The sequence below is a fragment of the Lutjanus erythropterus genome, chromosome 20, assembly GCF_056507025.1.
Source record: "Lutjanus erythropterus isolate fLutEry1 chromosome 20, fLutEry1.hap2, whole genome shotgun sequence".
NCBI classification, from domain to species: Eukaryota; Metazoa; Chordata; class Actinopteri; order Lutjaniformes; family Lutjanidae; genus Lutjanus; species Lutjanus erythropterus.
The window spans coordinates 28,027,581-28,044,401 of record NC_139336.1 but is presented as its reverse complement, the minus strand read 5'-3'; the positions used below and the strand labels follow the sequence as shown (position 1 = coordinate 28,044,401).

At 41.4% G+C, this 16,821-nt stretch overlaps 1 protein-coding gene across 1 annotated transcript in view; it reads right to left on the bottom strand.

The window, feature by feature from the left end:
• The window catches only part of hcn1 (hyperpolarization activated cyclic nucleotide-gated potassium channel 1), a 100,723-nt gene extending 88,185 nt beyond the window's left edge, over positions 1 to 12,538 (bottom strand). The window contains exons 1-2 of the mRNA XM_084745879.1: positions 11,869 to 12,538; positions 3,106 to 3,529 (exon numbers count right to left, since the gene is read on the bottom strand). Coding sequence (XP_084602005.1) covers positions 3,106 to 3,529; positions 11,869 to 12,224 — 780 coding nt within the window. The 5' untranslated portion in view covers positions 12,225 to 12,538. The remainder of the gene's footprint in view (positions 1 to 3,105; positions 3,530 to 11,868) is intronic.
• Between the last annotated feature and the right edge of the window lie 4,283 nt (positions 12,539 to 16,821).

Below are 16,821 nucleotides of genomic sequence, written 5' to 3'. Positions count from 1 at the left end.
TTGTATCCGAGCATTATGACACATCCCCATATACTGCACTGCCTTCCCTCCCTGCATGCCCACTGCAGATTTTCATTAACCTTGCCGCACTGTCTATTTGTGTTTCTAACCTGGGCCATACCACCTCATCCTCCCACTGCACGCAGCAAACTAAACAGAAATCAATCTCAAATGTATAGGCCTAATCAACTTCCTACACAGTGTGCATGCCAAGATAATCGCACCAGGGAGCTACAATCCATATGGTGCTCACCGTTCAGAATATGGCTTATGATGGTAGTGTGTGTGTGTGTGTTTCCGACAGTAAACTCCCATATTTAGGAAAGCCTGAATAATGCTTTGCTGAAGCGTGAATAATGCTTTTGTTTTCCAAATGCCACATTATGCAGTAAGGGTAATATAACACAGTTAAAAAACACACAGTGACAGAAAAATAAAAACGATCATAAACACTATAAAAGTCTGCTGCCTCACTGGTACTCGAGCACAAAGATGATATTTTCCTGCTTCATAAATGTTCACTGATCCATGGCCTGGCTGGGAATTGGATACGCTGTACAATTTCCTTACCATTTCCACTTCAGTTCTGGGTGGATGTTCATGACTATAGCTATTATTTTTGGCTTACGTTTGCAGGCTCATAACATTTACTTTGCTAAATGCATCTCTAAACGGTAAATTATCTATTTTTTGCTCTTCCAGTGGAACTGATATCTCTAAGGTTAACACCCTCTGGTTGATTGGTGGATTGGCTGCTTATTATGCTCATGTCCAATCAAATTCTTGTTGAAGGTGCGGTTCAAGCTCAATAACGGATCAATACCAGCTCTCAGTGACCCAAGGTCAAACTTGAAAGCTGTAAGTTTTGCCCTGTTTTATGCTGTTTTACTGTTTATTTTGGAGGGTATCCTGTCAAATTAGGTGTTAGCATGTTGTGTGGCTAATGTGGCTATTACCTCAGATGGGGGCAATGTTGGGATAATGTTGTGATATTGAGGGACACTCAAGAGAACCTGTTTAGACGTTAAGCCTCATTTGAAGCCAACCAAATAAATTGCTTACTAGCCTGCTGAACTTGGTGTTGGCATGTTGCGCAGCTAATGTGGCTACTGCCACAGACTGGAGCCATATTGGATTAATGCTGCAATACAGTCAAGAGAAACTATGTGAACGTTAAGCCTCATTTGTGGCCAACTCGATAACGATAGCATGGGTTGGACTGTCTTTTCATGTTGCTTTTTGTGGAACTTTAGACTGCAATGTTACGTTAGCTCTTTTAGCGCTAGCTTTGTTCTTATATGCAAGCCCACACTTCTCGCCGGTATGTGTGTACATTGCTTCTGTATGTAAATTTATTTGATAGACATTCCCTGAAAGTAACAATATAGCAATGTGTGAGAAATAAATGGTCAAACTGCAGGAATTTATTTGCTTGGCGATGTTGTTTAACTTAGATTAGCGTCCATTTAGGTTACCTGATCAAATGCATTCAGTGCACAGTGACTGATAGAGTTAATCTAGAGATGCAGATTTTTTTTCCCCCACTGACTATCGATGGATTGGTTGATGAGTAGGTAAAATATCAGCCCTGTTTTACTATTTATTTTGTAGGCTAGCCTGTTGAACTTGGTCTTGACATGTTGTAGAGCTAATGTGGCTGCTACCACAGGCTCGGGCAATGCTGGACTAATGATGTAATATTGATGGACAGTTAAGAGAAGCTGCGCCTCATTTGAAGCAACTATATAACAAAACAGTTGTAGATTGAATGCTGGTAACTGTCTTCAGTGTTCCTTTTTGTGGAACTTTATGTGATACTCTGGCTTGAGCTCAGCTAGCGTTACTTTTGTTGTTTTACCCTCCATGAATCTGCTCAGTATGTGTATGCATGTTTGTGTTACTGCTGTATGCAAATTTACTTCATTGACATGCCCCAAAGGTAATGATAGAGCTACATATGAAAAATATTTGGGTAAACTGCAGGAGTTCATTTACTTGGCGATGCTGTGTAGCTTTGATCAGCACTCCTTTAGGGTACTAAGTAGAGTGGAGGAGGAGCACACTGTGGTTATTTTAGTTAATCTAGAGATAGCATGCAGACTTTTCCCCCCCATTCTTTGCTTGACCACAGCCCTAGATATCTCTTTGAGCCATACCGTATGTGCACTCAGCTCAGGTTGAGCCCTGACAGCAACACAATTTGCTTCAACCACCGTAACAAACAGCGTGGATAACAGCGGCCATAACAACGGGGGAGTGAGACAATGAAGGGACGGACAGGGAGCTGTGGGGCAAGGACGTGTGGGACGAGGTGAGGCAGAGAGGTGGTGTTACGGTCAACCATTTACATTTTATCTACGCCACATTTCAGATGAAATGTAACCTCACTGCTTTGGCCATGGTGTCTAAAATGTGTCCGCCTGCTGGAGCGGCACAGTCGCAGCGTGGAGCAGCGCAATCTCTTCTATCAGTCAGTGTGTAATGAAATCGTTACCGCGGAGAAGGAGAAGACTAGAGCTTGGTTAAATAGTCTGAGTCAGGGAGTGCAAGGACTCAATGGAGGGTAATAATGTATCACTCTCGGTTATGTCCAGTGGGGTTTAACCTTGTGGATGGTCACACAAAATCCACCAGAGGTGTCTGGAACAAGCACACCAACAGAACATTAAGGACGGTGTCATTTAGCCTCTAATATATCTCACCTTTATATAGATACAGTATTATAATATAGTTCATTACATTATATTATGCCCTGAATCCACATATACCCATTATTTGGTTAAAAATAAAGCTTTTTTTTCTGGTTTTCAATTAATTTCACCCATCAGTGAGCTGAAACTGGCATTACCACTTGTTATCCACTGATAAGCTTTCTGACCAATAGTGATTGACAGCACCTATTAGTCGTACACGTGCACAATAATATCTGTGCATTAACCTTTCAAGGTTGTTGCCATGCTGCTGGAAAAAGCACCCTGAGAACCACCATGCAGTGGTAGAAATGCAAGCAACCATAAATCTCCATGTTACTCTGCATCTCTGCTTTTGTAACAACCCCCTTTTTTCTTATTGTTCACTGACGTACACAAACAAGCACATACGCACCTCCTCCCACTGATGTATGTATCTGATGAGTCGGGACAGTCTCAACAGACGCAGAAGACTGAGGATCTTGGTGAAGCGGACGATTCGCAGGGCGCGGGCCGTTTTATATACCTCCGAGTCAAAGCCTTTCTCCACTATTAAAAAGATATAATCCACTGGAATGGAGGAGAGGAAGTCCACAACGAACCAGCTCTTCAGGTAATTCATCTTGATGACCTTGGGGTCAAGGATGATCTCGGAGCTCTCCTCGTTGACGATCCCCGTCCTGAAGTTCATGACCAGGTCCACCAGGAAGATGGTGTCCGAGGCCACGTTGAAGACCAGCCAGGTGGTGGTAGTCTGCTCTGAGAAGAAGGTTATTCCCACAGGAATGATGATTAGATTCCCCATCATCATGATGAGCATTATCAAGTCCCAGTAGAACCTGCAGAGCGACATACATATGAGTCAGTAATGCAAGGAGGAAAACATGCTGTAGGTGTATAGAGACAGTGTATTCACTTGCGTAGGTGCAAGTGTATTGACATTTCCATATAATGTGAATATATTCAATACTTTGTCTGAGAGTATAAAGCTTTCATCAATAGCCCCCATTAAGGCTGTGAGGCTAGAAACCATTAAGGACGAGGATCAGCATCTCCTCCAGGAATAGATGCACGCTTCCTTTTTATATTTTGATGGGTCAGCAGGTGTAGTTCAGTAGAAATAAAACACAGAAGTGCAGCAGGGTCAGAACACAACACAACGGGGTCCGTGGATTATCTTGAGTAACTGGGCTGAGTTTTTTTTGTAGAGAAGGCTCTCTGTCTCTATGGCCGATATCTCTAGAACTCGGCAACTCACGCCAAAACAAACTAGATGACTTTGAGGTGAACAGTCCCTTAAATGCACTCGCATGTTAACACTGGCTAATCAGCACTAAACACTAAACACTAAAAGTACAGCCGAGAATTTCATGACAGTCTATCACAGCCACAAATGTAAGTGTCACGGTGGCACTGCAGGAAAAGAAAGAGATATTTGATCAACTGCCACTTCCGTGAGCCGTGCATCACTCATGGCAAAACAACACATATCATAGCCTTTTATTGTACAACGTATTTCCAGCTGCGAAAGTTCAACCACCAGCGTTTATCATACAACATGTTGGCAATGTGTCTATACAGCTGACAATAATCAGTAGGAAATTCTTCAGCTTTGAGGTCTATTGATTAGCGCCTCGATACCAGACAAACGAAGATCGTATCGAATCTCTTAATGAACTGTGGTCCAAAAATGACCTGTGAAGATGTGCAAAGATTCACAGTTTTTTAATTATTACTCCTTTTCAGACTTCAGCCCACACTTGTATGTTCTGCCCTGTCCGCTGTTTATGTAATGTTGCATGAGGTAGACCTCTGACAGTTTCATTTGCGTGTGCTGTTACTGAATCTCTGCTTAGTCTTCGGCAAATCAGGGCCCAAAGTTAACTCTGATTCAAGGACACCGTCACAAAATGTGCTGCTAGCACTTCTTACTGTACGTATTCAGGGCTCTGTTAGAGTGAGACCCTCTCATCCTTCTCGGCTGTGTTAATGTCCCTGCCCTCTGTCTTGTGATGAGCAGAGCCAGAAGTGATTCATCAGCACCCTGCTCTTTTCACGAAGTGTCCTGGGCCTCGATAAAGGCCGAGCAACCATGAATGAAAATAGATGCTTTCAGGAATCCTATCTCTCGTGCTAAAAACTCTCCACTGACGCCATCCCCGCTGCCTCGCCGACTGACTGCCTGCCTCTGCTCCACCTTCCTGCCTCGTCCGTTGCTGTTGTTGAGGATGGAAAAGGACTGGCTGGCTGGATGGCTGGCTGGCACGCTGCCTGTCTGGCTGGCTGTCCATCCAGTAATGGATCTGTTTGAATGAATTAAGGCAGGGCCTTGGCTTTATAAATATCCACAGATCATGTGTCCAATAATTGTCTTCACTTCAACTAAACAGCGGCCATCTAGGTGGTTCATAATATCCACTGAGGGTATTTTTACACCAGCAGGCATTGAACTAGGAGCCGATGGGGTGGACTCTTCATATGAGGAGTCCTGACACTTGGAGTGGGACATCAAAGCTCAGTCGTAATGCTATCCGTTCCTCTCAGCTTTTAATGGCTGCAACATACTCCTACAACAATAAAGAAGAAAACTGAGGGATCTGACTTCACCTTAGTTGACGCCAAACCAACCTTTCAGTCTATCGATGCCCCTCCGGCCGACTTAAGTGTAGTCTGACTTCTTCCTGTTGTGTTTGTTTAATACGATGCAGCGGTGAAGACGTCTGCTATGATTCATCTTTTCAATTGCCTCAAAACAAGATACACTGAGCAGCCGTTCACATCAGAGGGGTGCAAGAACAAAGATAAAGAAACAATCATTATGATTCTTAATTTGTAGAAAACATAAATTACTTGAGCTAGTGTAATTATTGTGTGGTTTAAAAAGAGGGCCGTTTTAGTACAAAGAGAAAGACCTCAAAAAGTCAAAGTTAATGACCTGAAATCAGTAGTTTATAAAATACACCATAAAAAAGTCGAGAAAACAAAATTTCACTAGATTTTGAGTTTTGCACCAAACTGTCAAACAAAAATCTTCTGGCCTATAATCTTTTGTTGAGATACTTTTCTTCTTTAGATAAACAAAAATATTAAATTATTAACTATTAGTCACTGCCACTTCAACTAGTTTACTCAAGAATTCTTTAAATACAAATTTGTTGTGTTTCTAAAACTCAAAGATTCAGGTTGATCTAATAAAAAAAAGTAAATTAAGTCAACAAAACAGTATTAGTTGGTAAAATATGCTCAAAATTCAAAAATCTATTGAAGTAAGTTACCTTCAAGTTTAGAGTTTTCTCAACTTTTTTGTTTTACAGTGTAACATGTTCTTGTGGTTTTGAAAACAATGTGATAATATACATTGACAATATATTTTTAAATAAATGTTACATCGATTTGAAGCCAGATTGGAAAACTGAGAGCAAAAGTGAAACATAAACAGCAACAAGGCTTTAGAAAGCAAAAAATCCCTGTAAACTCAGGCCTACTTAGGGCTTATATCACCCGGGAAATCAATACCAGCATTTGTTAAATTGTTAAAGTTTCATGTAATGGAAATGTTGGATGTTTTCCACTCATTATTCTAATCAAAAGCCCACGGAGAGCCCACATATTTCTATTTCTCTCATGACTCGGGTAGGTGGTATTTATACTGTGCACGACCTCTGAGACGCCCACTTCACTAATGAATAAAACATTGTGTTTCACTTTTAGAATTAGAAACTATAAATGAGGAAATGCTGCATTAGAAAGAAGTTGTTTACTTGAGTTTAAGAACAGACAAACCGAGAGCATCTGACATTTCTCATTTTAGGGCAGTTGCCCACTTCACTTTTTAAAAAGGCAGTCACGAACTGTGCCAGCGCACCCAGTTCTTGCTACATCATTGCATTAAGCTCTTGCTTCGATGCTTCCACTCTGAGAATCCACGCAGCCCCAGTTAAACCAGTGGTTAACAGCAGTGCACCCGGCTGTGACTGCAGCTCCTCCACTCCAGCGATGCGTCCGGCCTCTTGGACCCTCCTAACACAGGAGCTGCCCATGAAGCACCGATGATCAGCGCTGTAGCTACCACCCTCGCTGTAGATCAAAGAGGCAGCTCCGGCCGAGGCAGAGGAATCATTATCGTAGCAATCCCAGTCCAAATCAAGCCGGCTCATTTCTTCTGGTAGGTTTCCTCCCTACAACAAGTGCTCCATCATAATCAATGCCAGACTTCTCCTGCCAAGCAACCGAGGGAACCCCACACAATCTTACTCAGCACAGCCCGACCCCGTCCACTCTGCAGCGTAACGAGTGTACTGAGCGAGAGGTCACATACCATACTGATGCATGCAGTGAGGAAAATATGGATTGCAGATCAAATAAAGAGGTGACAGGTTTTACTTCATCCTTAACTCTTGTTTTTTTGAGGGAAAGTAAAGCAGCATTATTAAATTTGTCCTTCTAAATATTAGATTCCTTAAACCTTCATTTTTATATGAACAAAACCAAACAATTTCCAATTACCTGGAGAGGGAGCCAGGAAAGAAACTGCCCTTAATCTTTTGCATGTTACATTCTCAGTAGCACGGCACATTTAAATGCCAAATAAATATGGTGAGCAAGAGCAGCAATGTGGCATTTCAGCAATGATTATAAGTTGTTTTGTAAAGGCTAAAAAAAAACACCCATCTGTCTTGACCAAACTGACACCCTCCTCATAACAGATTCTGAAAGACACTGAGAGTCTTTTTGACTACGACAAAGGCCTCTTCTTAGCATAACCAGAGGTGTATGAGGCCGTGCATGAGGCCTCTCTAAAAATCTAATGAATAATGGATATTACTAACCTGCCATTAATCTTTAAGCAGCCACTGTGTACAAAGAATATATTGGATATTGAGTTTCAAACACTCCCACAAAGCGATATAAAGCCCGTGTGAATAGTGGTGTCATTCATGGACTGTACTTACGTAAGACTTTTCATTAAGAGACCGTACAGTGTTTTTTGTTTTCTCTTTGTGGTTCTGCCACAGTATACAAAAGAACAAAGGAACAGTAAACATTATAATACAATTATATTAGTGATATACAGTCTTGTAGCAAAAAATCCAAACAAACAAATATAATAAAGTTGTTAAGTTAAGCCCCACAGAAGAGAAACAGATTACCTCTTGTACCCTTGCACCTCCATCATTTATGCACCAGCATGACAGGTAGCTTGAAGCAGCGTAACCTCACAGCACTGTACCACTTTTCAAGCCAGAAGGGAAGGCAGGATGACGATTTCACATGAAAAAAACGCCCTTTGGAAAATGTCAGGATGAAGGAACCTCAGGGGGCCCCGACTTGAGTGAGGGAAATATTTTACAATACAATTTAAATAAAAGAGCCAGTCTCCTTGAGCAGAGATTAAGTAGCAAAACCCACATTAATAACCCAATTTATCTCTTATTGTACATATTTAGAATATACTCTAAGACATGCATCCTGTGTGATCCATCAATTCTCAGTATGGAGCATTATTGTCCTGCACCTTTCCCCAAGATTCCCCCTCCATCTTATTTAAAAGTTACAGCATACAGTAGATTACAAATAGATCATTTACTTGAGTAAAAGTTCAAAAACTGCGCTCTAAAAGTACTCAGTTACAAGTGAATTCCTGCATGAGAAATCTTACTTAAGTGAAAGTACATAAGTATTAGCAGCAAAATGTACTTGTTACATCCATATATCTGATATATCCTTTAATATGATATTATCTGACTGTTACACTGATGCCTCAGTGTGTACTGTAAGTAGTAAAGTTGCTTTTGTAGCTGTTTGAGGTGTAGCTAGTTGTCTTATCACACAGCTATATGGTGAATCACAAGTCAAAAAGGTTGGAACTATGGCTGCGCAATTAATCAAAATATTATCAAAATCACAATAAAGCCAAGTGCAATATCCAAGTCAGAGAAGCTGCAATGTTTAAATTAAGGAAAAATGTGTGGAAACTGATGCCGTGGCTCAAGATGTACGATTTTTTTGTTTGGTGCAAACAAAATCAACTTGATTTTAAAATGTTTTTTCAGTGAAAATAAAAACAAGCATCCCCATTTTTTTTTACCATATCATACAGGTCTAGTGGAAACTGTTTTCTTTATGTAAAATCTCAATCTGAAGAGTAACTGTTGCTGTATAATATAGTATGGTATAAAGTTGCACAGTGCCTGAGTAAATGTACTTAGTCACTTTCCAACAGTGCAAATACAGCCCACGTTTTTAGACAACTAATTAATTGCTAGAATAATTAATAACAGTGAAAAAGGTCTGCATATCACTGGACTGTTCGGGCCCTGCCCTTTGGCCATTTGGTAGGGGGGTGGGGTCAATCTTCTTACGTAATTGTTTTCAGAGACTGTTAAGCTCATTGACTGCTGTGTTGTGCTACTAATCCTTGCCCACCATCATTGTACATCTGTGTGTGCACATGGGCATGTGCATATGCCTGCATCTCTGCATGAATGAGTCGGTAGCATTACTGTTGTAACTACATGGCATGTGCAGTTTAGAGCTTTTATCACGTGTTGTATCTCATTGCTGCATTGAGATCATAGTGTATAAAAAAGGAAGGAAAAGGTCTTAAAAGTGAGTGTAACTTTGAGTGCAGCAGTCTGAAGTGAGTTTGCAGACTGGAGCAGCTCTGAATCAGCAGCAGCACAGAGACAAGAGCGCTGCAGACTCAGGCCTGCTCTGACTTCAGGACCATGGACAGCGCTCTGACGTGCCCTGGCACGTTAACATGGAGCTTCAGTGGAAATCGGGCATGATTGTCACCGTCAAGCTGTGCCAGGGGACACTGGTGCAGAGACCGGGGCCAGATGAGATGCTTAATTGGTTGAAGTGGTGAACTGTAAACATGCAGCTTGTGGAGAACCAGTCGTGTGCTGTTAACCTGATCTCGTTTGTTTACCATTTGAACGCGTCCTGCTAGAGATGTGAAACGAATTAGAAGCAGTTTGCCACAACTCAAACTGACTGGGGCTCATTTGCTACAGTGCTTAGTATAAATGTGCGATAATATGGCGAGTCGTCTTTCATCACAGCAGGTTTTCAAATGTAGTTTTCACAGCTTCACACACAAAACTGTGGACCTCTCCTCCGACGAAGCAGCTCGGAAAAAAGGCTCCCTCTCCTAGATTACTAGCCTCATCTCTGGATGTCTATGGAATCATGATCATGTAGTTTGATCCAGAGCTGCAATGATTAATCAAGTCATTGATTAGTTGCCAACTATTCCAGCATCTTAACTGTGAACATTTTCTGGTTGACTTTTCTATGACAGTAAACTGAATATCTTTGGTTTGTGGATAAAACAAGCCATTTGTGGAAACTATATTGGGTTTTGGGAAACAGTGATTGAAAATTTTCACCATATTCTGGAATTTTATGGACCAAACAGCTAATGGAAAAATCAAGACAATAATCGACAATGAAAACAATCCCATAGATACTCAACAATCGAGCCAAGATAGCATAACTTTGCTGCTTTGCATAACTTCAGACTACAACAAATATGTAAAGAAAGGTCTGTTATGAGGCATTTATTAGTTTCAGGCTTCACTTCTGTTCACCGCACCGCCGCTAAAACTGACCCCCCAGACACTCAACAACTGACCCAAGATAGCCAGACTTTACTTCAACACACTGAGCCCCCCAGGAGCTGTTTGGTGTCTCCCACTTTGAAAACCTCTGATCTAGACACTCAGCAATTGCACCAAGACAGCCTGCCATTGCTGTTTTACATAATTTCAGACTACACAAAACACATAAAAAGGTCTATCCTGAAGCATTTATTAGTTTCAGGCTTTACTTCAACACACTGAGCCTCCCCTGAAATTGTTTGGAGGCCCCCTCTGCGAAGATACACCCGTCTGGAAAACCTCTGTCATAGACACTCAACGACTGACATAACTTCAGATTACACCATGTGTATAAAAATGGTCTGTAAGGCATTTATTACTTTCAAACTTGACCTGTGTTCACTGAGCCTCCCCTGAAACCGTGTGGCACCCGCCTGGAGAGCTAGACCTGCCTCCCCACTTTGAAAACCTCGGCCACAGACACCGAACAACTGACATAACTTCAAACTGCACCAAATAAATATGCAAGAAAGGTCTGTCCTGAGGCATTTATTAGTTTCAGACTTCACTTCGAGCCACTGAGCCTCCCTTTGAAACTGTACGGAGCCCCCCTGGGAAGCCAGACCCACCTCCCACTTTGAAAACCTATGAACTATGACAACAGGACAGTGTCTATGTGAGGGACCGACAAGTCAAAGGACTTAAGTAAAAAAAATAAAAAACAATCCTGTCTCTGTTGCATTTATTCATTACCAAGTGAGGGAATGATGCTTCTGCAGCAGCTCTGAAACAAACACATTCCATCACATCTCAGCTTCAAAAACACATCACTCTTCATCCATTACAGTGCTGTCAAATGTATGATAAGATCCTAGGATCAATTTCAGTTGATTGATTCAAAACGCGCATACTCTCTCTTTAATCGTGCACGATTTTTTTTTTTTTTACCGCATTCTGTGCGTTTCTTTCTTTTTTCTTTTCTTTTCTTTTCTTTTTTTTTTTTTTACACACACAGGCCCCGTCGTCTCATACCGCCGCCTACAATGAAATGTTTACAACAGTGATGGTGCAATGGCATTGTCACGTTGTGTCCAGGTACTGTCGGGAATGTGTCGCAATGAGGAGCTGGAGACACGGTGCGTGTTATTGTGGACAGAAAAGGTGCGTTTGGTGCGTGTGCGTAAATCATGACATTCACCATGCTTTTTCCAAGGACATTTCACTGATACACCTTAATGCGTCCCTCTCTTATTATAATAAAAATGCCGCAATGAGACACACAGTCACTCTCTCTCTCTCTCTCACACACACACACACACACACAGACACAGGCACATTTTGTCAGTGAAGCTCTGAGCCGGTGGCACGATTGCCTGAATACAGAGGTAGATAATGCGCTTCGGGGCAGCAGCAGCAGAAGCAGCAGCAGAAGAAGAAGAAGCCTGTGCGTGTGCCGATGACAGAGCGTTATGTGTGAGAGTGTATAGCTTGCAGACCCCAGGGGTGGATAAAAAAAAAAGGGGAGGGGAGGGAAGGGGAGGGTGGTGAGAGCAGGTGTCTTTTCCAGCCCTTACCTAAAATCGCTATATGGATGAATGATCCAGTATCCGGCCGTTTGCACCCTCTCCTGTTCTTTCTCCACCGCTTTCTGACTGCCGAACATACGCAAGGAGAACTTATTGACTCCGGGCTGCATCATGGCCCCAAATTGCCTCTGCATAAACCCGTGTTGCCTGGACGCCCCCTCCAGATCGTCAAAGCCGACCATGGCCTCCTCCCGCTCCCCCTTGAAGCCCACTGAGTTGCCGTGGTCCTTCATGTTCTGGCTGCCCGTGTTATTTTTCTGTATCGAGTCTTGCCTCTGAAAAACATTATTCCCATCCGCCTTCTCCTCCTTGCCGCTGGAGAACGAATTAGATTTGTCTTCCATGCTGTTTTTTTGAGTTTTCCCGTATTTTTTTCTCTTGGTGGCCGAAAGCGTTCCGTCTCCTGCTCGGGAGGGCTGCGCGCAAAAACTCGAGAGCTCTCCTCCTTCTCCTCTCTGCCTCTGTGTGTGTTTTTTTTTTTTTCTTATGTCCTTCAAACTGTTCAAGCTCCTCTGCCTTCAGTGCGAGTGCTGCAAACTGAGACAGAGTGCCCGACAAACCCGCTGGATCAGGTTTCTTGGGTTACCGCCATCTACCGACGGCCCCGGCTCCTGCTCCTGCCGTCCAAAGCTTCTCCTCTGCTGCTGCTGCTGCCTCGTCTCACTCCGCACGGCACTGCGGTTTAACTGGCACATGCCCCTGCACCTTATTTACATAATGTGGCTCATGATAGCCCCCCCCTTCCTCCTCCTCCTCCTCCTCCTCTGTCATCACTTTCACACATGGCAGGAGGAAGCCAATATCATCTGAGCAGGGAGAATGTGATTCAGTGGTATATGAAGTTAATGGAGACGTGTTTTTTTGCTTTAATCAGTTGATACAGCAGCATGTGTGCTTCCTGGCGGTGGGTTTTGCTTCCCACTGAGGAGTGATAATAGAAGACAACACGGTGAAGCAGATTGCACCGTCGGTGTGATCCGAGTTTCAGCCACCGGTCGTAGGAGAAAACTAGTTGAACATCTTGTGGAAATCACACGTTTTAAAGGCGTCGCAGATAGGATCCAACATTTTAGAGTGTGACTGCACTGTTCTTGTCTATAGTTGCAAGCCACAAGCACTGGTAACACTTTATGGTAAGGGAATATAAATTATTATAACTATGCTGCAAAAATAATTCATTCATTCATGTAGTAGGGGAGATTTGGTCACAAAGTTCTCACTTTCATTTCAGTTTCTGGGTCTCACTACATCACACTCACTTGTTTTTATTTTAAAGTATTTTTAATTTGACTTTTTATTTAATCATATTTGTGCAGTGATATACTCTCACTTAGGTACAGAGCTGTGCACAAATGCATCAAATTACAACTTGCACTTCAAATGTGCTTAAAGCTGCTACAAGGAGTTTTTAAGTGGTAATGAAACGGTCTCAGTTCATTACTGTTGCCTCTACATGAACTACATAAATTAGCAAGACCATCCGCAGAGAAGATTGTGTAATTGAAGGGAGAGTTCACCCAAAAATGACATTTCAGTCATTATTTACTCTCCCTCATGCCAATTGAAGGTCGGGATTATTTTGTTAGTCCGCAAAACACTGCTGGGGTTTCACAGGAAAACAGTGTTGCAGAATCTCCTGAACAATGGAAGTGAATGGTGACCAGTTTTCAAACGCAAAAAAAAACAACCGGAAAAAAGACATAAAATGTCTCCATACTGTTCGTCTGGTGTAATCCAAGTCTCCTGAAGTCCCAACGTGCTGTTCGCACGCCATCACACCACACACACCCAGTTCAGACAGCGTGCATGTGCACATGAATGTGGCTCCAAGCTAAAGATCTACAGTGAAGATTTAGACTAAAAACATGGTGTACTCAACATTTATTTAGCCAGGGTTTTTTTTTTTACATTTGAAAACTGGTCACCATTCACTTCCAATGTTTAGGAGATTCTGCAACACTGTTTTCCTGTAAAACTCCAGCAGTGTTTTGTGGACAAAAAAAAACTAAACCTGACCTTCATTCAGCAAGAGGGTGAGTAGATAATGACTGAACTCTCCTATTTGGGTGAACTATCCCTTTACCTGAATGCCTGCCACCAGGTTTGCGTCTCCTTGAAATCAGATGAAATAAGCCCGTGTTTGCATTTTCCCACGCAGAGTTGCACTGAGTCGTACATTGGCCAGTTAAAAAGAAACAGCAGGAGAGTTTTCTTTAGAAATTTTTATTTTTGATGTTATATTTTGTAACTGCAATATAAAGTGTGAGGAAGCCCATGTAGGGAGGAATGGTTAAATACAGGACTTTCACCCAGGAGGCCAGTGTTTGTGTCCTGTCTGAAACCAAAACTCAATGTTTGCATCTAGTCTTGCGTAGCCAGACCTCTCACTGCAGCACTCGGCGCTGGAGAAAGGTCTGGTTCCACACAAACACATGCTGCCATAGAGGAAAAATGCCCTGCCTTGGTTGCATTTCTCTAAACCAATCACAAACATCTCGGGCAGTGCCAAGCCCAGCAGAGCCGGTCCTGACCTCCATGGGGCCCTAAGAAGAATTCTGCTAAGGGGGCCCTGCTAACTGGCCGGACATTTTTCAATCAAATACATAATGCCTAAATATACAGAATCACTGCTCTTATTTGAATGCCCACAAGCATTCTGTTGTGACTGCTCAACTTTTGTCCTGCCCCTTTAACTGTAGATTTACCAGAAGAAGTCACAAACATCGTTAATAACTCAGAAATCTTGATGATTTAAACACTTAAGTTGTTGCATTAATCAACATATTGTTCTTGCATTGAGTAGTGCATGAGATGCTGTTAATTCTTGTACATCCCTGACAGTTACATGAATGAAGTCGTGCTTTTTCATGTATGAAGTCATGTTGCCTCACCATAAAGTGTTACTGATGCACCTCTTTGCACAGTCTGTATTCTCCCAAGCACCCCGGGCTTCAGTATGCATTGCAGGTAGATAATTTGCTCCAAATGAAATCATCTGCATGGCGCATTTCAAACCAGAGTTAATTAGGTAATGTCTGCATTATGACATACTAATTTGGCGATGACAAACTGCTCCTCTAATCTACAAACTTTGTTAAATCAACATATTAGCTTTTTCAGCCATGCTTGGCCAGATATTTATAATTGAATTACAGGGTTCAGTGGTGTTTTCATAAAACAGCCACCTGTGCATGGGGCACCAGCCAAAATAAATGGAGGCGAATACTGATTTTTTTTTTCTTCCTTAATTGAGTAAAAGTACTTCTACCATGAGACACTTCCTTCAAGTTAAAGTTCTGCATTCAAAATGCCACTTAAAAGTATGTAAGTATAATCAGAATGATGTGTGTATAATAAGAATCAAAAGTAAAAGCACTCAATGCAGAAAATTGACCCCTTATGTAATTATTGCTTGTGCATTAATATAAAAGCTGCATTTTATTGTTGTAATTGTTTGAGGTGCAGCTCAATTTAGACTAGTCTAGATATAACATAAAAATCTAAATGATGCAGCAACAAATGATTATTTTCATTACTGATTAATCTGATAATTATTTTCTCAATTAACTGATCGATTGTTTGGTGTGTAAAACTTCAGAATAATGTGAAATAATGGCACAATTACCCAGAGCCCAAAGAGACAAACGTCTCACATTTGTAAAGCTGGACCCATGAAAAATGACTTGAACAATTATCAGAATATAATTAATTGTCTTTCTAATTGATTAATTGACTAATGGTTACTTGTATATACTATGGGGAAGTTTAATTTATAACACAATCATACATTTTATAAGTTCATATGCAAACATCTTGATATGTAAATGAACTAGACTACTAAAATATGTAATGCAATAAAAAGTAACTTACTTCTTTTTGGACTGTAGTGATGTAAAAGTAGTGAAGTGGCATGAAAAGAAACAGTAAAAGTCAAGTCAAATAAATACGTATATGTACTGATGTACTTTACTTGAGCAAAGGTACAGAATATGCAGGATTGTTTGTAAATGCACCATTTAAATGCTCAACGAATGAGAGAGTTAGAGAGTGAATGACGTGAGGGAGCGACGTTAGCAAGAACAAAGCAGTGGATCAGAGAAAAAACGTTTTTTGGAGGCTACACACAACTGTCAACCAGGCTGAAGCCCACAAACATCCTGTACACGGCAAAATATGAGAAAATAAGGAAATACAGGTGAAGGGCACCAAACTTTTCTGGTAGGTTCATAAGTGATGACTGAGACGGATTATTTTTATGCGCCTATACTGTGCCTTTAATTACATTCCAGCACTGAAGAAAAAGTAGAAAATACACAGGGAAAATAGACCCAGAGAGAACAAGATTAAAGAAAAACTAGATGAAAGTGAATATGGAGATTGGAATTAGAAAACAGTGAAACGGTTCCCTGAGAAAATAGCCGGGGAATGAAGTAAGGTGGAGGAAAAATTCATTAAAGAGAAAAGAGACAGCAGAGGGAGTGAGAACAGCACAGGGTGCACAGTAGGAAACTGTAGAGATGAAACAATTTGTCAAATGATAGAAAAGCTGATAACTGATTAATTTTTTAAGGAAAATGTCAGTCCCAACAGTTTCAGTTTCCAACAGTTTCACGTTCGCTGCCCTTTTCCCAGTTTTATATCATTATAAATTGAATATATTGGTTTTGAACTGGACATAATTAATTTGGTGACATGGTGATTGAGGTGGTGATGATTTCTTATGATTTATAGACAAAATGATTAATTAATTAATCAAAATAATTGGCAGATTTATAAGACAAACACAGAACACAAACCCACATGCAGTCCAGACATCAGTGAACAAAGAGTCGACATATTTTGTGTTCGTATGGAGCTGAAGTCAGCTGTGTGTAAATACTGTGTGTGATTATATTACCAATATCCCTCAGCAGGTCAATGGTGGAATGTAATGATAAATAG